Here is a 27584-nt window from a genome sequence, read left to right on the forward strand (position 1 = left end):
GTTCAAGGTCAAACTTAATGGAGCCTTGAGCAACCTGATCTAGTTAAAGATGTCCCTCCTCACTGCAGGGGGGTTGGATGACCTTCAAGGGTCCCTTCCAACCCAGTGCATTCTATGATTCTGTGATGTTCTTGAGAGAAGCCAAGCACTTTCTCATGTTAATGTGAGCACAGGCATTCAGCATCCTACCCTTCCTTCAGGGCAAACCACTGGCCACAAAATGCAAAAGCTGTGGACACATATTAGCAAAGCCACTACTAATTTCTCTCAGTGCATTGGGCAGCTTCAGGAATAATGAAGCAAATAAGGAAAGTGACCAAGAGGAGAGGCTGAGGGAGCTGGGGCTGCTTAGCCTGGAGAAGAGGAGACTCAGGGGTGACCTTATTGCTCTCTACAACTACCTGAAGGGAGGTTGTAGACAGGCAGAGGTTGGTCTCTTCTCCCAGGCAGCCAGCACCAGAACAAGAGGACACAGTCTCAGGCTGCGCCAGGGGAGGTTCAGGCTGGAGGTCAGGAGGAAGTTTTACACAGAGAGAGTGATTGCCCATTGGAATGGGCTGCCCGGGGAGGTGGTGGAATTGCCATCACTGGAGGTGTTCAGGAGGAGACTTGACAGGGTGCTTGGTGCCATGGGTTAGTTGATTAGGTGGTGTTGGATGATAGGTTGGATGCAATGATCTTGAAGGTCTCTTCCAACCTGGTTTATTCTATTCTAATCCTTGAAACATTAATTTCAAGGGAAGTAGAAGACAGACCTTCCCTTCCTCTAAGAAAACTGAGGTCAAATACAGCATGTTACCATGGAAATGTAGCAGCATCTCTGTAAATAACTGCAATATTGGAAAATAGTACAAGTAGTATTAAGGTCCTGGAGGTTTCTATGTGTTGCCCATCAACTACATTAGGTGGTGCTTCACACTGAAGGTGCACAATGCATTAAAGCCAGTGTGAATCAGCTAAAGACCAGGTGCTGGCAGTGTAGCTGTGCCAGTTTACGTCAGCTCACTAGAATGGTGTCATTTACACCACGAAGGGAGAGCAGAGGACATGACCCTGTCTTTATCCAGGTCTCTGCAGACATTTCTGCACCTTTTCTCCTCTTTCTTTTTTTTTCACTGCTAGTGCACATTAATGGGAAATACATACAGCTCCAATTTGAATACAGTAATAAACATCCTGATCTCATTAAAAACTGCAGCTTAACAAACAGCCATGTCCACCTGGTGTTTGCAGAAAAGGCTATACTGGCATACATGAGGACCTGAAAAGGACATTGAATCTCACTGGCAAAGTCCAGGAAAGCAAATAAACAAGGAAAAGAAGAATAGGAAGCAGAAATAATGGGGTTTTGAAAAACTAACTTTTAAACACCAGAGCTGGTACTGTCACTGATGGGGAAACACACTTCTCACAGGGCTATTTTTCATTGCAACAGTGTGTATTTCATGGGAGGAAAGGGAAAGACGAGCTTGGGGACTGCCAGGAAGCTGGGACGCGTAAAGGAAAGAGTTAAGGCCGGAGTCACCATCTCTGAAGTGCTCTGTGATGCTGTGCAGTATTTCAGCCCCCAGAGCATTCCTCCTCCTCCTCCCTCCCTGTGCTGGAGTGGGGAGGAGGCGGGTTCTGCTGAGCTGTTAAATCCTGAGTGAAGTTTCCCCCATTTCCAGTGGCCACCGTTGTCTGAGGCTGGTTCGGAGCAGGGCTGGGGTTACCCTGACATTTCTGGGACCGTGGCCAGCCAGGAAGGGAAAGGAAAGAAGAGTCTTTTACAATTTGCTTTTGTCCAAGTGTGGAGAAAGGGGAAAGGGAAGCGTCCTTTTCTTTTTTTCCTCCCCAACATCACATTCCTGTATTTTTCTTCAGCCTGGAAAATATATTAATGCTGGTGCTCTCCTCTCTGGAAACAAAGGAGCTGAACGGGACTGAGGAAGTAAGGAGTGGGAAGGAGGCTTGGGAATTTTAAAAGAGAGAGACTCGGAGCAGTTGGAAGTTCCCTCTTCTTAAATGAAATCCCTGCCTGTGTGGGTCACCAGTACAGCACAAAGCCAGACCTGCAGGTAAATGGAGAAGCAGAAACCGCAAAGGAAATTTCCGCTAACCTCATCCCATTTGTCAAGAAGCTGAAGAAGAAAGGAACTGAAAAGATAGACCGTGAGACGGGCTCCGGGACCTGTTGGGCTGCATAACGTTAGATCACTGGGCAGCAGTACATCTGTATGGCACTGGTCTCCTTTTAAAGGAAAAAGACGTGAAGCCTCATCTCTGGAAGGGGAGCTTCCCTGAGAGTAAGTAAGTCTTGAGTCAAATTCTTGGCTTTCTGCTTGGTGTACTGGACCCTTTCTCTGCGCGTGTTTGCATGTGTGTATGTGAGAGCGTGAGAGAGACGGAGAGAGGGATGCAGACCAGGGTGTCCTTTTGGATAGACAGAGTCATGTTACAGATGGATGATCTCATTTTTTTTTGCATGAAATGATCCACTTTGTGGTTTTTCAAAAATAAACTGTAAACTGTACAAAGCCAGCAGGGCAGGACAGAGGTGTGATCAGCACTTTGAAATCACAACAATAGCCAGTTTGAGCTTTGGGGTTTTTAATCACGTGTGCAAGATATCAGCATACTGTTAACATCTCACTTTCTTCTTTCTCCTCCTTCCCTGGAGCAGATTGTACAATGAATTGGAGGCCAGCTCTCAGCTTAGCCCTGCTGTGGGCAGTGTGGCTAGTGTGTGGCTCTGAGAAAACAGGGAGGCTAGCAGAGAGAGTGAGCCATGGAGTTAGAAAAGTGCCGCTGGCTTACAGGGCTCCAAGCAGCCTCCTGGGAAGGTCTGGAGAATCCTTGAGGAATTCGAGCCCAAATCTCCAACACCCTGTTACCAAGAGGGATTCTTCAGCACCTCCAAGGACACCTGCCAACCTCCTACATGGGGAAGCACGTTCCCAGGCTAGGGGCATAGGGACCAGAATGAGACGAGTACAGAGACTCACAGCTGCAGCCAAATACTCCAAGTCTGAAATGATTAAGGATGAAGGGATATCTTCTGCCTCACAGTCACGAGTGGTACGCTTCCCTTCAGGGTCAAGTTCCCCCAATGTCCTGGCCAGCTTTGCTGGGAAAAATCGAGTATGGGTCATTTCTGCCCCCCATGCCTCTGAGGGTTATTACCGGCTCATGATGAGCCTGCTGAAAAACGATGTTTACTGTGAACTTGCTGAGAGGCACATCCAACAGATTGTGTTGTTCCATGAAGAAGGGGAAGAAGGAGGAAAAGTCAGAAGGATAACCAATGAAGGAAAAATCCTGGAGCAGCCACTAGATCCTGCCCTCATCCCTAAGCTGATGAGCTTTCTGAAACTGGAGAAGGGGAAATTTGGCATGGTGCTGCTGAAGAAAACTCTGCAGGTGGAGGAAAGGTACCCTTACCCAGTCAGGCTAGAGGCCATGTATGAAGTCATTGATCAAAACCCCATCAGAAAAATTGAGAAGATGAGGCAGAAGGGCTTCATCCAGACTTGCAAAGCAGCTGGAGTGGAGGGACAAGTGGTTGAGGAAGGCAATAATGGGGGCAGCACCCAGCCTACCCCTGATGGTGGACATGTTCAGGTGTCAACAAGGAAGGAGGAGCCTAGGAAGAGCAATAATCAGCCAACAAGGACCAAACCAGTGAGGAAACCAATGACAACCACAGTGGCCACTCCTCTACCTACAGTAAGGACCACTACTTTCCCTCCCACCTCCACAACTACCCATGCCACCACCCGTGCAGTGACAACAGCAATCCGGTCTACAACAACCACCACACCCCTCCCCACCACGCAGAGAACCTGGACCACAAAGTCACATTCTACCACAGAGTACCACAGGCTGCCAGTAGCCCCTGATGCCACCACACCACGAGTCACAGCTTCTGAGGATTTCTACTCTCCTGTGTGGAAGGCAAACCGCAAGGACCGGCAGCGTGGCCACCCAGAGAAGCACCCAGGGGCCACACGGAAACCAAGCAAAGCTGTTGCCCGCTATGATAGCTTCACAGAAGTCCCAACAGCTCCCTCAGTGCGCTATACAAAGGCAAATGTGGGTAGATTCAAAGATAACAGAACAGACAGAAAGGACTACAACCACAGAGACCTGAATGTCACACCAGGGCAACACAAACCAACTAAGACTAAACCACCAAAAAAGAAGGCTCAAGAAAAGATACTGAGCAATGAATATGAAGATAAATATGACCCCAGCAATCCTGCCAGTTCCCATTTAGAGGAAGAGTTTGCAGCAAGAAATATACCTCCAAAGAAAGGAAAAGTATCAAAGAAGCACGAGCGAATAGATAAACCTGAGAAGAAGAAGAAGGACAGACCTGACAAGCTGCAGAAGAGTGAGAAGCAGTCCAAGAAGGACAAAGCTGAGAAAAAGAGCAAGCAGGACAAAGACCGTAGCAAGAAGAACAAGAAGGGGAGCAGGACTGAGAACGAGGATTTCCCCAAGCCCAACAAGAAGCCTTTCCTACAGCCTCCCAGGAAGTTGGTGACTGACCTCCTGGAATACTTTGAAGGGAAGAGGCGACTCATTGTAAGTAACTCATTCATCTGACTACCTAAGTGAAGTCATCTCTCCCTCCTAGTGGAAATATGTGGAGCAGAAAGTTTATGGTGGGTTTGTGTTATTCCTTTCTAGACCCTAATGATCATTTCCAACAGGGAAGGTTTCACAGCCTCATTTGGAAATCTTACATGCAATATGAACATCAGTCACCCAGAAATTAAGCTAAAACCTTTTCCCAGACACTTCCATGAGCTACCCTATAGCTGTCAGATTATTTTGTTTCCAGTGGCTGTGTAGGTGTCAGGATCTGTACAGTTATGATCAACAAAATGAGGCTCCAGTGTGGATTACATCCATTCATCACTTTGGGGTACTTGCCAATGTTACCACATTTCAATGCTCAGCATGTCCTGCCAGCTGGCACACTTGTTTTATATTGGTGCTGGTGTCCTAAAACTGGAAGCAAGCCAGGTAGCTTGGCAGTGCTGGTGCACGTCTGACCAAGGAGAAGCACGGAGGCATATCATCAGATGCCCTGAGGTAGGGTTGTTACATTTGCCCTTCTTTCCGTTGGGAATTTGGCATTCAGATCTCCTAGACATCTTCAGAGGTATCATGCAAACTTTTGTTTTGCTTGGGTTTTTTTCCTCCTGCTGTTTTCAGTATATAGCAGTATGGCAGTTTTTCCAGTCTGAGAAACTCAGCATCGTCTGGAGTCACTTGTCCCAGGCTTTAATAGTCTTGTATGTTTTTCCAAATACTTATCTGAAAAAACACTTCACCTGGGACAGGAAACAGCTTAGCTGTAGTACAAATGTTTTTCCTGGCAGATGGCACACACCATGCAAAGCACACTTTGAAAAACAGTTCTTTTAAAATATTATTGTGGGAACTGGTTTCTTGCAGTTATTCCACTGTGAGCTGGCCTCTTTCACAGTTATTGTCCAACAGGCAGTGTCACAAACACAGCTTTGACTCTCATGCCTCACATTCCAACACAAATAGATAAGATGCCAAACAAAGAAATAGAGAATCGTAGAAGCACTGAATGCTTTGGGTTGGAAGGGACCTTTAAAGGTCATCTAGTCCACAGACTCCACCACCACCACTACATTAAGCAAGGATATCTTTGTCTCAAACAGATTGCTCAGAGCTCCCCCATCCAACCTGACCTTGAATGTTTCAAGGGATAGGGCATCTACCACCTCTCTGGGCAACTTGTTCCAGTGTTCCACCACCCTCATTGTAAAACATTTCTTCCTCATATCTTGCCTGAATCTCCCCTCTTTCAGTTTAGAACTATCACCCCTTCTTCTGTCACAACAGGCCCTGCCCCCATCTTTCTTACTGGCCTCCTTTAAGTATTGAAAGGCCACAACAATGTCTCCCCACAGACTTCTCCAGGCTGAAAAAAACCCAGCTCTCTCGACCTGTCCTCTACCCTTCTGATCATTGTTATGGCTTTCCTCTGGACCCATTCCAACAGGTCCATGTCTTTCTTGTGCTAAGAACTCCAGACCTGACTGCAGTACTCCAGGTGAGGTCTCATGAGAGTGGAGTAGAGCAACAGAAACACCTCCCATGACCTGCTGGCCACACTGCTTTTGATGCAGCTCAGGATGTGGCTGGCTTTCTGGTCTGCAAGAACAGGTCACGTCCAGCTTTTCACCCACCAGCACCCACAAGTCCTTCTGTGCAGGCCTGCTTGCAATCCACTCATTGCTCAGCCTGTATTTGTGCTTGGGATTGCTCTGACCCAGGTGCAGGACCTTGTGCTTGGCCTTGTTGAACTTCATGAGGTTTGCATAGGCTCACCTCTCAAGCTTATGAAGGTCCCTTTGGATGACATCCCTTCCCTGCAGTGCACTGACTGCACCACTCAGCTTGATGTTGTCAGAAACTTGCTGAGAGTGCACCCAATCTCACTGTGTCGTTGATGAAGGTATAAAATAGCATTGGTCCCAGCACAGACCCCTGAGGATATCATCTGTCACCAATCTGGACACTGAGCTGTTGACCACTACCCTCTAGATGAGACCATTCTATTAATTCCTCATCCACTGAACTGTTCACCCATCAGATCCATATCTTTCCAATACAGAGAGAAGGGTGTTGTTGGGGACCAGGTCAAAGGCCTTACAGAAATTCAAACATATAGCATCCATAGCCATCCCTTGTCCACTGATGCAGTCACTCCATCACAGAAGCCCACTAGGTTGGTCAAGCAGGACTTGCCCTTGATGAGGCCATACCCACTGTCTTGGACCACCTCCCCATCCTCCATCTGCCATATCAGAGAGAAATTGTGGATGCCCCCTCACTGAAAATGTTCAAAGCCAGGTTGGATGGGGCCTTGAGCAACTTGGTCTAGTGGGAGGTGTCCCTGCCCATGGCAGGAGGCTTTTAACTGGATGGTCTTTAAGGTCCCTTCCAACCCAAACCATTGTATAATTCTATGATTCTACAATCTGTTCCATGGTCTTCCCAGGAGCAAAGGTACAGCATCCTCCTTTCTAGCCCTTTTAAAAATGAGCACAATATTTCCTTTCTTCCAGTCACCAGGGACTTCACCTGACTGCCAAGACTTTTCAAGTGTCATAGAGTGGCTTGGCAACTACATCAGCCAAAAGTCAGTTTCCCTGAACAGGAATTTAATTGGACCACTGGAATTGAATTAATCATTCTGCTGATGATTCACAGACCTGAACAGAAGTCCATTTTCTTTTCCCCTCCCCCATTCTTACAGCTGTAGGGGCTGTGCAGACTTGTATTCTCCAACATGTTGGAAGTAAAGACATATATTTGAAAACCTTGAACTTTCCAAATAATATCTAATACTTAGCCAACTCAAAAACTCACAGAAGCTGCACAGAAGTTATAGATCTTTGAAATTTGGTCACATATCTTAACTTTGTGGCTCCCAAGAATGAGTAGTATCAGGGCAAATAAAACCACATTTGTAAAAAGGCTAATAAAAGCAGAGCTCACAGATGTCAGGCTGCTAGTTCCTTACACTGACACAGTCCCACCAACTTAAAGGATGATCTGACATTTGAACCTTCTAATACTAAGTCACCTTTCAACTGGATCTCCAGGAAAAGTGTTGCATGATCTCAGGTTGTCAGGCCAAAATCCACTGAAGACAAATGATTATGCCACCATGCACTTCATTTTACCAATATTTAACACCATCCTCAGCCTGCTTTCTCTGAAGTTTCTGGGAGAGTAGGTTTGATTTGGTCATCAGTAAAGCAGTGACTGAACTCTACTGTCTCTTTGCTGTGCAAGTCACTGTGGGAATCAAGGAACTTCTTGAGCTTTTTTGAAACCACACCACCTATCAAACTGTCCAGTTCTCTTAGGGTCAGTTTTTCCAGCTAGATGAACTTAATCATTCACAAGTCTCCAAACTCACTCCCTAGAGAATTTGCCCACACTGCTGCAGAAGAGGCCCTGCCTGAGTCATTCCCCATCACTACACATTCATCTTTTAGCTGCTTGAATAGACTGACTCCCAAGGACATTCTTTCAGTCCTCTCTGAAAAGTCTGTGGTATTGTAAGTCTTAAACATCACTGAGAATTTCAGATCATAAATTTCACTGTGAAGTTGAATTGAAGGCTATTCTAAGTTCAATTAGTCACTGAATCACAGAATGATAGAGGTTGGAAGAGACCTCTGGAGGTTATGTAGTCCACTGCCCCTGCCAAAGCAGGTTCACCTAGAACAGGTTGCACAGGATGGCATCCAAGCAGGTTTTGAATGCCTGCAGAGACAGAGACTCCACAACCTCTCTGGGCAGCCTGTTGCAGTGCTCCACCACCCTCAGTGTAAAGAAGTTCTTCCTCATGTTTAGATGGAACTTCCTATGTTCATGTTTGTGCCCATTACTTTTTGGCTTGTCACTGGGCATCACTGAAAAAAGACTGGTCCCATCATCCTGACACCCACCCTTTAAGCATTTATAAGCATTGATAAGATTCCCCCCTCAGACTTCTCCAGGGTAAAAAGCCTCAAGTCCTTCAGCCTTTCTTCACAAGATGTTCTAGTCCCCTAGTCATCTTTGCTGTACCCTATCAGTTTGCTGTCCTTCTTGAACCAGGGAGCCCAGAACTGGACACAATACTCCAGATATGGCCTCACCAGGACAGAGCAGAGGAAGAGGAGAATCTTCCTCAGCTCACTGGATGCACTCTGCTTAGTGCACCCCAGGATACCATTTGCCTTCTTGGCTGCAAGGGCACAAATACAGGACCAAGATGCAGAAACCAAGAAAAATGTGTGGGTTGTGAGTCCTGCAGCTCCACCTCTCTAGAGTGAGGCTTTTGTTTCAGTCTTGATAGTGTTGAGAAATCTTGGCTTAGTGAGTTCAGGGTTTTGTTTATCTCTCTGGTGATGCAATTCTAACAGTTTGTATGCAATGTGCACATGCATACAAGCACATACAGAAAGGTGCTTGCAAATACAGATTTGGCATGAGCCCCACTCAGTACAATTTCTGGCCTTCACTCAGCATCAGCTTGGCCAACCCTTGTAATACCATTTTTGATGTAGTAAAGCAGACATTCAGACATGAGTGGATCTTCATTAAGATCAGGAGTCTTTTTAAGTGAGAAAACTCCAAGTGTTCCTCCTTCTTGCTGAATGGCAACTCACATTTCTGCCTGGTTTAAAATAATCCTGGCACAAAGCTTTGATTTGAACTTTGCTTTGCTTCTCAAATGTTCCCTGCTTTGTTCTACAAGGTTTGATGAAGTAGATCAAATTCAGACTTGACTGTGCATTCCTGCTTACAGACTCCAAAACTAGGAGGACAATATAAACCAATGGTCTGGTTTTGATCTCAGTCCTCAAATCCTTTTCATGATCCTTTTTTCATTTGAAACATCTCTGTGCAATTTAGAAGCAATGTGTTACATGTTATGGCCCCAAAAACAAATCCTCTTTGTGTCTGACTCTCATTCACCTTCATGTCCCAATGCTGTAGTTGTGCCAGGGGGGCTTTGCATAAATGACAGTCAGGTTTCCTAAGCCCAGAAATGTCTCTTACATTTCAGTACTCTGATGAACTGGATTTATAAGGAGTATATCATAAAAATTAGCCCCCAGGCCCTACAAACTTATGAAGGCAGCCAGAAGATGACTACCTGTTAAATAAGTTTGGAATTGAAGGATTCTGGTACTTATTTATGACCTTAAGCCATAAAATTTTGATACAGAGTCAAACTCCCTTTGTGTTTGGGGATCAGTGGCAGGTGCTTGATTGTAGTTCACTGAATACAGAATACAGAATTAACCAGGTTGGAAAAGACCTTTGAGATCATCAAGTCCAACCTATCACCCAACACCATCTAATCAACTAAACCATAGCACCAAGTGCCTCATCCATGATCTCTTTTTAAGCACTTCCAGTGATGGTGACTCCACCTTCTGCTGGAAACTGCTGCACAGGACCACTGCATGTTGTTACACACACATAACCCCCTCTACTCCCTGGAATATCTGAACCTCAGTCACTAATGAAGGATCTAAATTGTGTGTTTTAAACTTTTATTCAAGTTACATCTTTGCAATTGTCAGGAGGCTCTGAACTGAAGTGTAGAGATTTTCATACTTTGGTTGTAATTGTTCCTTCTCCTGCTTTTCCCTCAGAGCCATGTCTTCTCAGCAAATCTAAGTGCCTTAAGACATCAGAGTGGCTTAGTACAAACAAAAGCTAAATCAGCAATTTTCAGATGAGGTCACAGTGGCCTTAGCAAGTCTTCAAGGTCTTCACATGACCATTGGTTACGTATATGTTCATGTAGCCCTAATTGTACTCACTCCCTGACAGTCAGAACAGCCACTGGGAGCCCTGCCCGGACCATGAGATGAGGCCAGAGCAGCTGCCATAGCACTGCTGAAGGCTGTGAGGGAGACCTGGTGGGATTGGCAGGGCAAGGGATAATAGGAGAGTACATGGCTTTCTGTAGAACCCACTGCCACTTCTACCAGCAATATGGAAAAGCAGCGCAGGAGCTGGTGCCACCAGCTGGCTGTGCTTCAGAGGTTTCTCTGTGGCTGGTGGAATAACTTTGCATCAGGCCAGGGGCCAAAGGCACACTCCTGCTTTGTTTGCAGACAGTAACTAGTTTTCCTTCAGCAGAACACTCATCTGCTTCATTCCTTACACTAAACAAGCTTTGTTGTTGTTTCTGCTACCAACCAGCTGATCACGGCCCCCAAGGCGGACAACAACATGTACGTGCAGCAGCGAGACGAGTACCTGGAGAGCTTCTGCAAGATGGCAACAAGGAAGATATCAGTCATCACAATTTTTGGCACCATGAACAACAGCAGCATGAAAATTGACCACTTCCAGCTAGGTTATCTTTTAATAATTTCTTTCCATGTCATGGGGACAATACAGACAACAAAGGGAGAAAGCTCACCAGCTTGGGTCGAGATCTAAGCAAGATCACTTGTTGTGGTCCAGCTGCACTTTCAAACTCATTCCTTCTCCTTCCATGCTAACTATCCTGCTTTTGCCTCTACTTCAGTATCTCTGATGTTTCCTATATTTAGGTTTCCAGTCCTGTAATTTCAACACCTTCACCTTCCTTCGAAGGAATTCTTAAAGCCAGTGAAAGGGCAGAAAAATGTGATGAGGTCATGGGGCAGAAGAAGGAAATTAGGTTCATCTCCACTGATATCATGGAATACCAACCTCAGTGTCTAACTGAATGGCTGCCCTAACACAATGCCTCTCACTCTTGGCTTTTGCAAGACATTAGCCATGGGTGGCTAGATACTGGCTAGCATGATTTAAACACTGCTGAAAGAAAGTGGCTGTTGTCATGAAGGATGGCAGATTGGGGATGGGAAATGCTGAAGGCAACTGTTTGAGACTGTAGTCAAAACTTGGCTCAGGTTAATTCTGTTCTAATTCTATCACATAACATTCTCTTGTGACTTCACACTCCTCCCAGGGGCATGGAAAAAGATTCATTTCCAGAGGCAAGCAAGGTCTAAAGCCAGGGCAGAGAGTTTCTAGTTTCTTATGGTCACTAAACCGTCCATGTAACTTTTTAATACTGGCAAGGTTAATTAAGTGTCTTGGCCAACTTCACTCTATTCTAGCTACATTTTATTCACTCAAATTCTCTACCCTACTTCATTTGGATAGGGTACTTTCCCCAGTTGAACAGTTTCTATTTGGTGTTTTCTCTTCCCTAAGCAGCTACATTTCAGGAGCTGGTGCAAGGATTAGCACATGCATATACATACGTAAGCACGATGAAAAGAACTAAAAGACCTTTCCAGGAAGGAAAAGCAGCCAGTGTTTCCCAAAAGCAAGTAGAGGTGTTCATTAGTGAAGTCTGTGTGTCCTAGGAGTTTTACAAATATTTGGACTGAAAACTGGACAGTTAAAGGCCATAGAATCACAGAATCAATAAGGTTGGAAAAGACCTCAGAGATCATCAAGTCCAACCTATTACTTAATACCTAAAACCTCATGATAACTAAACCATGGCTTCAAGTGTCACAGCCCATCCTTTTTTGAACACCTCCAGAGATGGTGACTCCACCACCTCCCTGGGCAGCACATTCCAGTGGCAAATTACTCTGTGAAGAACTTTCTCCTCACCTCCAGCCTAAACTTCCCCTGGCACAGCTTGAGACTGTGTCCTCTTGTTCTGGTGCTGGTTGCTACAGAGAAGAGACCAACCCCTCCTGGCTACAACCTCCTTTCAGGTAGTTGTAGAGAGCAATAAGGCCTCCCCTGAGCCTCCTCTTCTCCAGGCTAAACAACCCCAGCTCCCTCAGCCTCTCCTCATAGGGCTTGTGCTTGAGGCCTCTCTCCAGCCTCGTTGCCCTTCTCTGGACATGTTCAAGAGTCTCAATGTCCTTCTTAAATTGAGTACCATAGTACCATACTGATGCTTTTGAGTATCTTGTCTAAGCAGGGGGGCAGAGGGCTTTCAGGAAGTGAATTTCCCTCTTTCTTTTGAGATGAAATTAAAGGCAGAGTGCTGTGTGATTCCATTACTATTGTATTTCCTCTTTGTCTCACATTAAGATAATGAAAAGCCCATGAAAGTGATAGAGGATGAAGATCTCGTGGACCAACAGCTCATCAGTGAGTTGAGGAAAGAGTATGGAATGACCTACAATGACTTCTTCATGGTGCTTACAGACACAGACATGAAGGTCAAGGTGAGGGTTTTGACTCCTTGACAGAAAAAGCATTGGGAAATATGAAAAATTTGAAAAAAATGAGGAAATTACACTGCAGGCCTGTATGCAAGACACATATGAAACTGATGCAGGTCTTGGTCATTTCTGGAGGACAAGATAAGGGACAGTAAGATAAAATTTTCAGGGAGTAGGTGACTTGCTTTATTTTCTGCTCTTAAGAGATTTCAGAAATATTAGGCTTCTGCTGGAATGGTGAGCAGACACCATAGGAACAGGACACACACAGACGCACCCTTGCAGGGGTTTTAATGTAGTACCTGGCATTCTAAACCACACAGCTTGGCTGCTCAATGGGATGACAGCTGAAAATATGACTACTGAAAATATGCCACTTCCAAAGAGCAGTCTGACTGCAAACCCAGGAATATTTCCCCAGTTTTCTAATCTGTTTTAGGCCACGTTACCCATGTGTAAACAGGGATACTTGAATCCCTGTAGATCCTGCAGTGCTGTGAGGCATGCAGGAAGACTGCTAATATGTGCATCCTTTCATTCATCCATTCTTTCTTTTCTGAACAGCAATACTATGAAGTACCCATAGCTATGAAGTCTGTGTTTGATTTGATTGACACCTTCCAGTCACGAATTAAAGACATGGAAAGACAGAAAAAAGAGGGCATTGTCTGCAAAGAAGATAAGAAGCAATCCCTTGAGAGCTTCTTATCCAGGTATTACTTTCTCTTCATATCTACTGTTAGTTCTAATAATTATTGTCTTACTGGAAAAACACCCACCCAACTATTTCTGACTTTTTCAATATAGGTTTCTCAGTATTTGCAGTGTTAAGCAAGTACAGAGGTAGCCATAGCTGAATGCAGCCTTGTAGTGAGCACTGGATGGCAAGATGCATGTTATGTTTACTGACTGATTGCACATTCTTTGGACACTATCTTTCTGTACCTCAGGACCCCCACCATTCCAAGATAATAACACCAATTTGCATTAGAAGAGCACATAAGGATTAATTCACAGATGTTAGCTCACTTTTGAAAACATGAAGCACAGTGTTCCAATCATCAGCCATCTCAATCTCATTAATCCCAATCTAATCCCTTCCATGTAACCCAAATCAGCAATTAATTCTCTGTAACTTCCTTCTTACCCTGCTTGAGATAACAGTTGGTCTTTGCCAGTATTAGTCACACATACAATTAAAGGTCTTGCAGATGTCTCTTGCAAAATGTTTGAGAGACCTTCTGCAGAAAAGACAGTTTTAGCTCTGCAGTCTCTGTAAGGTGTGTCACAGCTCTATCTGCAAGACCTAACTTCCAGGCAAGAAACATGCCTGGATTTGGGAAATCAGATGAGGAAAAGGCTGAGGTACTTAATAACTTCTTTACCTCAGTCTTCACTGCAAGGGCCTCTAGCCACACTCCTGATGTTATGGAAGTCAAAGCCAGGGACAGGGAGGAAGAACTGCCCATTGTAAGTGCAGATCAGGTTCGTGATCATCTGAAGAACCTGAAAGTGTTCAAGTCCATGGGACCCGACGGGTTACACCCACGGGTGCTGAGAGAACTGGCAGATGAGGTTGCTAAACCCCTCTCTATTATATTTCAAAAGTCCTGGCAGTCTGGTGAAGTCCCCACAGACTGGAAAAGGGGAAACATTGCCCCCATCTTCAAAAAGGGCAAGAAGGAGGAACCAGGGAACTACAGGCCAGTCAGTCTCACCTCTGTGCCTGGAAAGATCATGGAACAGATCCTCCTGGAGTCACTACTCGCTCAAAAGAATAGTGAAGAGGTGATTGGGAACAGTCAGCATGGCTTTGCCAAGGGCAAATCCTGCCTGACCAACCTGGTGGCCTTCTATGAGCAGGTGACAAAATTAATAGATGAGGGGCGAGCAACTGATGTCATTTACCTGGACCTGAGCAAAGCCTTTGACACTGTCCCGCACCACATCCTGGTCTCCAAACTGGTGACACATGGGTTTGATTGGTGGACCACTAGATGGATAAGGAACTGGCTTGATGGCCGCACCCAAAGAGTGGCTGTCAATGGCTCCATGTCCCAGTGGAGGCCAGTGACAAGTGGAGTCCCTCAGGGATCAGTCCTGGGACCTATCTTATTCAACATCTTTGTGGGGGACATGGACAGTGGCATTGAGTGCACCCTCAGCAAGTTTGCTGATGACACCAAGCTGTGTGGTGCAGCAGACACGCTGGAGGGAAGGGAGGCCATCCAGAGGGACCTTGACAGGCTGGAGAGGTGGGCACAGGCCAACCTCATGAAGTTCAATAAGAGCAAGTGCAGGGTCCTGCATCTGGGTCGAGGCAATCCCAGGCACAAATACAGGCTGGGCAGTGACTGGCTGGAGGATAGCCCTGAGGAGAGAGACTTGGGGGTGCTGGTGGACAAAAAGCTCAACATGAGCTCTCAGTGTGCACTTGCAGCCCGCAAAGCCAATCAGATCCTGGGCTGCATCAGGAGAAGTGTGGCTAGCAGGTCGAGGGAGGTGATCCTCCCCCTCTACTCAGCCCTGGTGAGACCCCACCTGGAGTACTGTGTCCAGTTCTGGAGCCCCTATTACAAGAGGGATGTGGAGGTGCTGGAACGTGTCCAGAGAAGGGCCACGAGGATGATCAGAGGGCTGGAGCACCTCTCCTATGAGGACAGACTGAAGGAGTTGGGGCTGTTCAGTCTGCAGAAGAGAAGGCTCCGAGGTGACCTAATTGTCGCCTTCCAGTATCTGAAGGGGGCCTACAGGAAGGCAGGGGAAGGACTTCTCAGGATATCAGGTAGTGATAGGACTAGGGGGAATGGAATGAAGCTGGAGGTGGGGAGATTCAGGCTGGATGTGAGGAGGAGGTTCTTCACCATGAGAGTGGTGAAACCCTGGAATGGGTTGTCCAGGGAGGTGGTCGAGGCCCCGTCCCTGGGGGTGTTTAAGAGCAGGCTGGATGAGGCTCTGTCCAGCCTGATCTAGTGTGGGGTGTCCCTGCCCATGGCAGGGGGGTTGGAACTAGATGATCCTTGTGGTCCCTTCCAACCCTGAATGAAACTATGAAACTATGAAAACTATGAGATCCACAAAAGAGCTGTGCCCTCTCTACTACTGAACAATTCACATAAAATTAGGGCTACCTCATAACTCTAGGCTTTACCTGCTACTACTGCACCCTCCTCACCTGCTATCAGAATCCATGGGAATACACTGTTAATGCTAGAAGGCTATAAACATTACTGAGGCAACATGCTGGATTATGTGGAGGAAAGGAGCACCAGGGAAATGCAAAAGTTTGCTGGCTCATAAACTTTTTAAAATTCAATGGCCACTTCAACAGAAAGAGAACCTTTAACAAGATCCACCCCACCCACTTCACCACCTCCTGTTTAGATCTCGGTGATTTCATCCTCAAGACCTCCAAGAAGAACCACAGTTTGGAAACAGCTGACCAACACAAGAGTGAGCTTGTATGCTGGCAAGGGGCAGGCCTCAAATCCTCCTTTGCTTGGAAACAGCCCTAGTAATAAACACACATTAGAAAAACAGGCAGGAAAAATGCAGAATGTTTCATCTATGAACAGAACTGCTGCTGCAGAGAATGCATTTGTTGTTGTCTGTGAAACAAGCATCGGGCTTTAAACATTGGGTGGACTTCAGCAGCTGCATTAACTGGTCAGATTCCCAGAAAGATTCATTCCAGCTTTGTCCAAGATTATCTTCCCAGCTGAACAAGAGTCCTGGCATCATCTCTCCAGTGTTCCTCATCGGGGAGGTCAGTTATAAGAATGCAAATATTGTTCTTAGTTAGCCTGCCTGGCATGAAAAGAGAGCTAGACCTGTCTTGAGTAATGCTTAAAAGCCACATGTATGGGGAGGAGATGCTTCAGTTTGTGGGGAACAATCCCCCTGTAACACCAAGACACTGGCTGTGCTGCTCTCTGGGCTCACAAGCAAGACTGGGGTGCAAAATAGGTAGAAGAGAAAGAAAGGGAGCATACAGGGAAGGTCTGGCAGGTTTGTCAGGACAGGAATATTGGCCTATGGCTTCTGATGTGAACTAATAGCTGTGAAGGACCAGCTGAGTTAATTTCTCAGTAAGATGTAGCCCTAGACAAGAACAACAAGTGTACAGACTGCCTGGGGCAGAGGGATTCATAAATTCATAGAATGGTTTGGGTTGGAAGAGACCTTAAAGACCACCTAGTTACAACCCCACCCCTGCCATGGGCGGGGACGCCTCTTACTAGACCAGGTTGTTTAACACCTCATCCAACCTGGCCTTGAACATCTCCAGGGAGGGGCATCCACCACCTCTCTGGGCAACCTGTTCCAGTGTCTTACCAGCCCCACTGTAAAGAATTTCTTCCTAATATCCAGGTCTAAGTCTACCCTCCTCCAGCTTCAATCCTTTTCCCTTGTCCTATCACTACAAGCCCTCATAAAAAGTCTCTTCCTGGCTTTCTTGTAAGCCCCATTTGGGTACTGAGAGGCCACTGTAAGATCTCCCTGGAGCTTGAGTGGCTTTCAACCCTTTTTGTCTCTGTGCATCTCTAAAGAAGATACTCAAAAAATCAGCAAGGAATTAAGATTATCTTAAAGCAGCTCACAGATAAATTTCCATCCTGATTTCTGCCCTAGACAAAACATGATCCAATGTTTACATTCTTGGTCACTGTTTACAGGTATCCAGCTGATTTTTCTGTACAAATTATCACAGATTATTAATTTTTTCTGCATTTTGTCCCTTTCCTTTACATCACCTATGTGATTTTTGAGGCTTCCCATTCCTATTCACCTGGCTGAACACACACATTCATGATTTTCTGCTGCTCCTCCTGGGCAAGACTGAAATTGCAGAGTTTTGCTTTTTAAGGATTTACCTTTTTTAAGTATAAAAATATATGCAGCATCAGTCAGCCAACAAGACAAAGACATTAGCGTCCCCTGCTCTTTCATAGTTTCATAGTTTCATTCAGGGTTGGAAGGGACCACAAGGATCATCTAGTTCCAACCCCCCTGCCATGGGCAGGGACACCCCACACTACATCAGCCTGGCCACAGCCTCATCCAGCCTGCTCTTAAACACCCCCAGGGACGGGGCCTCGACCACCTCCCTGGACAACCCATTCCAGGGTTTCACCACTCTCATGGTGAAGAACCTCCTCCTCACATCCAGCCTGAATCTCCCCACCTCCAGCTTCATTCCATTCCCCCTAGTCCTATCACTACCTGAGATCCTGAGAAGTCCTTCCCCAGCCTTCCTGTAGGCCCCCTTCAGATACTGGAAGGCGACAATTAGGTCTCCTCGGAGCCTTCTCTTCTCCAGACTGTACAGCCCCAACTCCTTCAGTCTGTCCTCACAGGAGAGGTGCTCCAGCCCTCTGATCATCCTCGTGGCCCTTCTCTGGACACGTTCCAGCACCTCCACATCCCTCTTGTAATAGGGGCTCCAGAACTGGACACAGTACTCCAGGTACTCAGCAACTTCTTCTGTGAGTTTGAGCAGGTTCCATCATATTTTTTTCCTTCTTTCAAGTGGAACAGAATTGAGCTTTTGCATTAGCCATTATTTTGAGATCTTCGCATGGCAGGCTATTATTATAACAGAGAAACATCTGTAGCCATTTAAAGGATCATTTCCTGCTATAAAAATAACCCTGCAAATTCCTATATATGTGATTTATTTAGGTTTAATGGAGAAGTACCTCTATTAAAAAGAAAAAGATAAAATAGAGAGGGGGGCAGCGTTTGGAAAGTATTAAAACCCCTATAGCTAGAATTTTTAAAGCTTCACATGTCCTTATGGCATTGCCTCTCTTAAGAGGACCACAGAAGGTATTCCTTGTGCAAAGCTTTGGTTAGATGGGGCATGCCATACTAAAAAAAAACAATCCAAGATTTATCTAATTGCCCTGTGCCTGCCTTTTATAGCCAAAGACTCACACAACCATCTACTGACAAACAAGCTCAGACTTAAAGCCACGTTCAAAGGTATTTTGAGCAAGCGTGGTATAGAAGAGGTCAGAGAATATTTGCACAGAAGTATGAGTTATGTCTGAAATGAAGATACACCCTGATTCCCAGACAGCTCTTGGACTGCAGAATAGCTCTGCAGCTCCAGCAGTGGCGAATGACGTAAAAGCTAAATGCCTAGTGAGAAATTCTACAGCATTTTTTTCTTTCTCTTGAATATACACATCTCAGCACTGTTGTTCTAAGTACTGAAGGGAGCTTTGAGCAAAGATTGGAAGCATTGCAGTGTTTGTTCAGCCAAGCAGCAAAACTGCAGATGTTTCTCTACGTGTTTTAGAACTGTAACATTTGAAAGAGGCTTTATCATTTCCCAGCGATGGATAGAACTGGGAAGGTCTCCCACTCAGCTGTTACTTAGAAGCTGTGAGAAGTATGCCTACAGAGAACATAAGCCTACCAAGAATATAAATGTTGAGAGGATTTGAGTCACAACCATGCCCTGCCACACTCTTGTCTCTTTCCAGGTTCCGATGGAGAAGGCGGTTGGTGGTGATCTCTGCTCCCAGTGACGAGGACTGGGCTTACTCCCAGCAGCTTGCTGCTCTCAGCGGACAAGCCTGCAATTTTGGTGAGTCAAAAGAAATTATACTCTGGCTCCCTAAAACCACATCCTTCCTTCCTGGTGATGTGATGGATTCCTTTGCTCAAGTCTGAACCTAGACAGTCTGAGGAGTCTGACAACTAAAAGGTTTGCCATAGCTACTCTAAAGCCAAATGGAAAAGACAGTGCTACACAGGTAGCACACCCTGACAGCTAAGACCACTAAGCAAACTGCTCCCTGGAATCATTTGTCCAAGGCAGAAAAGTTTAGCAGTCCAAAGCTTCTCTCCAGGCTTGTACTTCAGGAGATCAGTTATATTTTCTGTTTCTTGCTGTACAAATCAACAACCTAAGTACAATGCTTTGGGAAGGGCAGATCCAGTAATACCTAGTTCAGAAATGGGCTAGCTGTCAGGGAGATACATGGACATCAGGCTATTGTTTTTACTTTTTCCTTCCTGCTTCATTGCCAATCTGTAAAAGTGTGAATGGAAGCCAATTTAATGCAGTAATGATCCCCCCAGCATTCTGTGTACTTAAGATCCAAATACACAGTGGAGAGAGATGAGCTCCTCCAGGAGGCAACTGAGAGCAAGACCCAGAAACACTATTCTAGATTTCCATTATGAAGCCCAGGGAGACTTACTTCTCACCTCAGGTTCACAGTATCACAGTATCACAGTATCACTAAGGTTGGAAGAGACCTCAAGGATCATCGAGTCCAACCTGTCACCACAGACCTCATGACTAGACCATGGCACCAAGTGCCACGTCCAATCTCCTCTTGAACACCTCCAGGGATGGTGACTCCACCACCTCCCCGGACAGCACATTCCAATGGCTAATGACTCTCTCGGTGAAGAACTTTCTCCTCACCTCGAGTCTAAACCTCCCCTGGTGCAGCTTGAGACTGTGTCCCCTTGTTCTGGTGCTGGTTGCCTGGGAGAACAGACCAACCCCTTCCTGGCTACAACCACCCTTCAGGTAGTTGTAGAGAGCAATGAGGTCTCCCCTGAGCCTCCTCTTCTCCAGGCTAAACAATCCCAGCTCCCTCAGCCTCTCCTCATAGGGCATGTTCAAGTGTCTCGATGTCCTTCTTAAACTGAGGGGCCCAGAACTGGACACAGTACTCAAGGTGCAGCCTAACCAATGCAGAGTACAGGGGCACAATGACTTCCCTTAACAACATACATCATTGGCCTTTGCCAGTCTCAGTCAAGTGAAGTTGAATACAGTGTGCTTACTGCACTGAACACTGCTAACTCCCAACAGAGCTCTGCATTTTCTTTCTCAGTTTGTATTTTTTAAAGCTGTAAGCCCCAAAGCTCCCATCCTGGACAACTCTGTTAGAAGTGGTGAAAGAGAATGCTGCAAGGTAATGTACAGGGTCCCATCTCCACAGCTGGGAAAGTGCTGGTTACACAGGTGATGCTGCTGAGGGAGGGAGGGATTCAGCCATGCCTGAACAGTTCAGCAAACACAGAGAGACCAAGAGGAAGTGGAAAAACAATATTGTAGAAATTAATGTATGCTCTCACATCCAAATCCCCTTTGCTCACCTCCAGTTCCCTACTTAATTTGCTCTGCTGATGCTCTACAGACAGCTTTCATGAGCTGGAAAGATGAAAAAACAGCAAGTTACAAACAATAACACCAGGAACAAAGCTTGAAATTGTCTCCCTGCAAACACCAGAAGCCTCCTTCCAGCCCAGTCTTGTGTCAACACACCACATCACTGCAAAATGCAAATACAGTACAGGGCTTAGATTTGACTCCTATAACAGAATGAAACACATCCCATACAAAAGCTATATTTACATATATTTCAGTTGTGCTTGAAGGGAGATCTGCACAGTATTACTGCTGATTCATTATCACTTGCCTTTCATTCAGAGCCTCAGCACCATCATGTTTGGTAACTACCAAAGTAAATGGTGATATGGATCAGTGTAAAATGCTTTCCAAAGAATGGAATGTAACCAAAACAGTTAATTCTTCCCATCATTTGATAGAGACAACTGGAAGGAGATCCAGTGAGTTCCTAAAGCATTTGTCCTCAATGGATATTTTGACTAAGAGAAGAGTTTCCAAGCATCTTACCTCTAAGCTGTAAAAAAAAATCCATCAAAGATTTTGCAGGTCATAAAGGAACAGCTACTACAGCCCCCATGGTCTTTCTTCAGAGCAGAGGCAAAACAAATGAAAGAAGTGAATGCCCCTCATAAGTCATTCCCTGCAGTCATTTGGAGTTTAACTATGTCTAATTGCTTTGTTGCTGTGGGTATGATAAGTAGCAGCTTTACTAGCAAACAAAACAGTGCAGAAACATTCTGAATTTGGTGAAAGGCCTCTGCAGTTCAGTGGGTTTTGGATGTGTGCATCCCTATACTACAAAACCAGCACAAATGCTCTTGTCCCTGGGACACTAGAAGCGGCTTTTGTGCAACTGATAGGGCAGTTGCTCAACACAATAGCCTATTCCTATGGCTGGGACAGCTGATGTGACTGGCAGAGACTCCATAAAAACCACCTGGAGTGGTGGCTTATCATGGACCATAATTTAACACGCACAGACCTGGCTGATTAAACTGAAGTCTGCCCAAGAATGAGCAGAAAGAGCTGGTCTGACCTGGAATCTCCTTCATTTCCTCCACAGGTCTGCGCCATATAACTATCCTCAAACTGCTAGGACTTGGAGAAGATATCGGAGGTGTCTTAGAGTTGTACCCAATTAATGGTAAGTGACTTTCCCATATCTTCAGTACTACCCACAAAAGGTATCACATAGTGCTGTTTCTTTGCTGTGATTTCTTTAGAGGGATGGGAATGACTGTGGTTTTCTCTTTCTTTTGCTTCTCTTAAGAAATAAGATGAGACAATAGCAAAAAGCTTCTTGGTGCTCCTGTGCTAAGCACTATATACCTTCTTCAGGAGCCCAAATATCATCTGGAAGTCATCTCATATCTTTATTGTCCACCTAAACAGACATCCTAAATACAATCTTCTGCCTGCCTAACTGTCAAAGACAAAGGGATGTCTGTGCATTTTACATGCTCAAGATTAATCATGGGTAATAGAAACACAGACTTGGAGAATTCTCCTATACAGGTCCTCATTCATCTTCACAGAATGGTTTGTGCTGTGAAAGACCTTTTAAAGATCATCTAGTCCAACTCCTCTGCAGTGGTCAGGGACACCTTCCACTTCATCAGGCTGCTCAAAGTCCTGTCCAATCTGATCTTGGACACCTTCACTGACAGGGCATCCACAACTTCCCTGTGCAACCTATTCCTGTGTTGCACCATCTTCACCCTAAAAGAAATCTCTGCCTTTCATCTAATCTAAAGCTACTCTCTTTCTGTGTGAAGCCATTACCTCTTACCCTGTCTCTATGGGCCCTTGGTGAAAAGTCTTTCTCCATCTTTATTAGAAGTGCCCTTGAAGTATTCCACTTGCATCCCAGCAGACTACTTCAGGTAGCTATAATCAAGAGATCCTACTGCCAGGGTACATTTCAAATGCTATAGGTTCCTCTACCACATAATCCAAACAACTGCCTCCATCAGTGGAAGTCCAAAGAGAGGAAGAAGCTTATTTATCCCATCACCATTCCTACTGCTTTGTGCATGAAAGCATTTTAGTCCTTCTACTGCATACAATCATCAAGTCCACACCTAAGAAAGAATACAAAGAGGACAGATGTCATAGTATCATAGTATCATTCAGGGTTGGAAGGGACCACAAGGATCATCTAGTTCCAACCCCCCTGCCATGGGCAGGGACACCCCACACTAGATCAGCCTGGCCAGAGCCTCGTCCAGCCTGCTCTTAAACACCTCCAAGGACTGGGGGCTCGACCACCTCCCTGGACAACCCATTCCAGGACTTCACCACTCTCATGGTGAAGAACCTCCTCCTCACATCTAGCCTGAATCTCCCCACCTCCAGCTTCATTCCATTCCCCTTAGTCCTATCACTACCTGAGATCCTGAGAAGTCCTTCCCCAGCCTTCCTTGTAGGCCCCCTTCAGATACTGGAAGGCCACAATTAGGTCACCCGGGAGCCTTCTCTTCTGCAGACTGAACAGCCCCAACTCCTTCAGTCTGTCCTCACAGGAGAGATGCTCCAGCCCTTTGTTGCCTTTTTCCCCCAGCTCTACCTCTTTTTTGAGGTGAGAGAACCAGAATTCCATGCAGCGTTCAAGATGCACACAAACAACAGGTTTCCTTAGTGACATGATAATAGCCTGCTTTGTTTGTTATTGTTTTCCTCGTGTTTTATCGCATCGTTTTTTCACTTACCCGGGGAGGCGGGGAGGCCAGCCCCGAGGGAGGGGCTCTCGCTTCTGGCGCCAAGCGCCCGGCGCGGCAGGGGGGGAGTGCGACTGGGGCGGTGCGCAGCGTAACGCAGGGGTCCTAAGGCGAGCTCAGGGAGGACGGAAACCTTCCCGTGGAGCGGAAAGGCGAAAGCTCGCTTGATCTTGATTTTCAGTACGAGTACAGACCGTGAAAGCGGGGCCTCACGATCCTTCGGGCTTTTGGGGTTTCAAGCAGGAGGTGTCAGAAAAGTTACCCCAGGGATAACTGGCTTGTGGCGGCCAAGCGTTCACAGCGACGCCGCTTTTGGATCCTTCGATGCCGGCTCTTCCGATCATTGTGAAGCAGAATTCACCAAGCGTTGGGTTGTTCACCCACTAATAGGCAACGTGAGCTGGGTTTAGCCCGTCGTGAGGCAGGTTAGTTTTACCCCACTGGTGATGTGTTGTTGGGATAGTAATCCTGCTCAGTACGAGAGGAACCGCAGGGTCAGACCCCTGGTGCGTGCGCTCGGCTGAGGCGCCGCTGGCGCGAGGCTACCACCTGCGGGCTCGCGACTGAACGCCTCAGAGTCAGAATCCCGCCTAGACGCACCCACACCGCGGCGCCGACGAGGCCTCGGTGGGCTCGCGACAGCCGGCCGCCCCGCCCCGCGCGGTGCCGGGAACCGGAGGGGCGTGCAGATGGGACGCTGCTTCTCCCCCGTTTGGTGTCACATGATCATGGGGCATCTGGAGCTAAATCATTCGTAGACGGTCTGATTCTGAGTCAGGGTCTCATACGTAGCAGAGCAGCTCCCTCGCTGCGATCTATTGAGAATCAGCCCTCGACACAAGCTTTTAAGGGTGGATGTTAGGCAGAAGTTCTTCACCCAAAGAGAGATTGGCCATTGGAATGTGCTGCCCAGGGAGGTGGTGGAGTCACCATCACTGGAAGCGTTTACAACAGACTGGATGAGGCACTTATTGCCATGGTTTAGTTGATCAGATGGTGTTGGGCGATAGGTTGGCTCAGTGATCTCAAAGGTCTTTTCCAGCCTGGTTAATTCTATTGCATCTGTTCTGGCTTTTGACCATTAGTGAGAACTGAACTAGCCTTTCATGAAACTGTTTATAGCCCCAAGATCTCACTGCCGAGTGGAAATCATCAGACTTCACCATTTCTTACACAGAGTTGGCAAATTTGTCACTGTGCATCATTTATTTCAACATGAATAGAATTTCCTCCATCATTTTATTAACTAGTTACACACTTTTACAAGGGTCTTCTGCATTGCATCACAACTATCCTTTGCCCTTGTTACTCTGAGCATCTCCACAGTCTCATTATGCTTCCTGACCTCCATGCTCACACCTGATGTGCATAATTTACAAATACATTGAACAACACCAGTCCCAGCACTGGGTGGCCTCCCTCTGCTGTAGGAACTGATCATTCACTCCCACCTGGCTTCTGCTTTTCAACCAAGCTGTCAAAGTTCCTTTTGAAGCCTTCTGGAAATCCACAAAGCCTGTAATCAGGTGGTGGAGTCGCCATCGCTGGAGGTGTTCAGGAGGAGACTTGACAGGGTGCTTGGTTGCATGGTTTAGTTGGTTGGGTGGTGTTGGATGATAGGTTGGATGTGATGATCTTGAAGGTCTCTTCCAACCTGGTCTGGTTATTCTATTCTATTCTATTCTATTCTATTCTATTCTATTCTATTCTATTCTATTCTATTCTATTCTATTCTATTCTATCAGACCACCCTTAGCCACCTACTTGCAGACTTCCTTTAGAGAGTATCAGCAAGTTTGTAAAGCAGGATGCCACTTGTAAGATTGCTGTTGCCAAGGCAAATATGTATGTATGTGTGTGTGTGTATGTATAGGTGCCCACTGGTCCTAGTTGTCTTGCAGTTTCTACTCATTTATCCAACACAGACTTCACACTTCCACGCTTGACAGTTCAAAAGGGAAGCTCTATATTGCCATTAATGACCCAGCAAATTCATCCTGCAATTCTTCACAGTCACACTTCAGTTCTTGTGATTTCTTTGACTGTGACTGTCTCTCACGTATGCCCTCGGTGACCCAAGCTGCACAGAAGCCAAAGAAGTGTATGTGTGTTGGGTGACAACTATGTGTGCCACAGTCTAGTAGCTTCAGCCTAACTAACCTAACAAAGCTATTACAAATACCTCTTTAGTTGACAGTGGAGCAGTTTCATTTTGGATCCAGGAAGTCTTGAGATTGTAAATGACAAGTATCTGACATGGACAACTATTGGGCTGTATCCTATTTCACATTGCTAACTCACTTACCTACAAACTATCACTATTGCCTACTAACTCATTCACAAACTATCACTATTATCTACTAACTCACTCACTCACAAACTATCACTATTGCCTACTAACTCACTCACAAACTATCACTATTGCCTAACTCACAAACTGTCACTATTGCCTACTAACTCACTCACTCACTCACAAACTATCACTATTATCTACTAACTCACTCACAAACTATCACTCTTGCCTACTAACTCACTTACCTACAAACTATCACTGTTGCCTAAACCAAATATCAATGCTGGTTTTATGTGATCACTTTCTAGGAAGCTCTACTGTAGACCGAGAAGATATCCCAGCTAATTTAGTGAAAGATATCAGAAACTACTTCCAAATCAGTCCAGAATATTTCTCCATGCTCCTGGTTGGGAAAGATGGGAATGTCAAATCCTGGTATCCTTCTCCGATGTGGTCTATGGCGATTGTGTATGATCTGATTGATTCCATGCAGCTTCGGCGACAGGAAATGACAATTCAGCAGTCTCTTGGCATGCAGTGCCCAGATGATGAGTATGGTGGGTATGGGTACCATAGCTATCACCAAGGATACCAGGAAGGTTACCAAGATGACTACCGTCACCATGGAAGTTACCACCATGGATATCCATATTGAAATGAGCAACTTTTAGCCTCCAGCTGCCCTGTGTCTGTCTTCTAATAGCTATCCAAGCAATAGGTGGCCAATTGCAGAAAGTCTTCCTAGGCCACCATCCATGCCTCATTCTCCCACTGTTCAATCAAGGAACTTTGGTCATTTGCCTTCTCAAAAACCACAGAAGCCTTTACAGTGAAGCAATTCAAAACAGTAGTATTGAAGCTTTAAAAAAAATGAAGACTCCTTTATATTTTTAAGCTTTTCTAAACAAAGGGCATCAGCAGGTGCTGTTGGTATTAAAAACAACCAACCAACCAAAAAAAAAACCACCCCAAACCCACAGCCCCAGTCCATGGACACTACTGTAGGGCAGGACACAAACTGTCCAACAAATATTGCAATGCTCTTCTTAGCATTTTTTCTAAGGAGAAAAAAAGTATATTTATTGGGAAGTGAGATTGCATTGTGCTCATGAAGAGATGCAAAGAATCACACTTCAAGACTTTCCCAGAGAAGGAAAATTTAAGAAAGAAGCATGGTGCAGGCTCCTTGATAATAACAGCAATAATAATAAAATCCTTTTGAAGTACTTTGTCTAAAAGGACAGCTTCCCTTCTCAGTGCATTAACATTGTAATTAGCAAACTCTGTCAATGACAATAAGAATTTATGGCTATGGCAGGATTTGTTCCAATAAAATCCAGTGTAAAGTTCTTAACTCCAAGGCTTGGTGGACAGCCATTTATTCCTTTAGTTGGAGCCCCTCTTCTCTATAGGTCCTGCCCACCTGGCAGTTAAACCTGAGGTAATGAAAGCCAAGTGGAAACACCAACCATAGTTCACATTGTGTGAGGTACAGAAACCTGAGCAGCATTATTTTCACCAGGAAAAAGAAATTCTCATTCACATATATTTTCAATCAGTTGTAACCATATAGAGAGCTCTATAATAATGTTTTTAATTAAACTCTTGCTCTAAATTTCACATTTCCTTCTAGCTCTTCTTCTAATAATCTAGACTGTTTATAAAACTGTTTGGGGATAATT

General features: G+C 45.6%; 1 protein-coding gene across 2 annotated transcripts; it reads left to right on the forward strand.

Annotated features, from left to right (window-relative positions):
• Window positions 1-1629: 1629 nt before the first annotated feature.
• Window positions 1630-27522, forward strand: CCDC80 (coiled-coil domain containing 80). Of its 2 annotated transcripts, none has more exons than XM_068160622.1 (8): window positions 1630-2289; window positions 2663-4566; window positions 10747-10903; window positions 12598-12734; window positions 13296-13444; window positions 19223-19326; window positions 21956-22036; window positions 26211-27522. In XM_068160622.1, the coding sequence occupies exons 2-8, from the start codon at window positions 2671-2673 to the stop codon at window positions 26555-26557; spliced, it is 2871 nt and encodes a 956-aa protein (XP_068016723.1). In that variant the 5' UTR covers window positions 1630-2289; window positions 2663-2670; the 3' UTR covers window positions 26558-27522. The 2 variants fall into 2 exon arrangements, with proteins under 2 accessions (XP_068016723.1, XP_068016722.1); XM_068160621.1 differs by having other exon boundaries at window positions 1630-2285.
• The last annotated feature ends 62 nt before the right edge of the window (window positions 27523-27584 follow it).

This window comes from Melanerpes formicivorus, unplaced genomic scaffold (genome assembly GCF_026170545.1).
Source record: "Melanerpes formicivorus ecotype bairdi unplaced genomic scaffold, bMelFor1.0.p_v2 SCAF_51, whole genome shotgun sequence".
NCBI classification, from domain to species: Eukaryota; Metazoa; Chordata; class Aves; order Piciformes; family Picidae; genus Melanerpes; species Melanerpes formicivorus.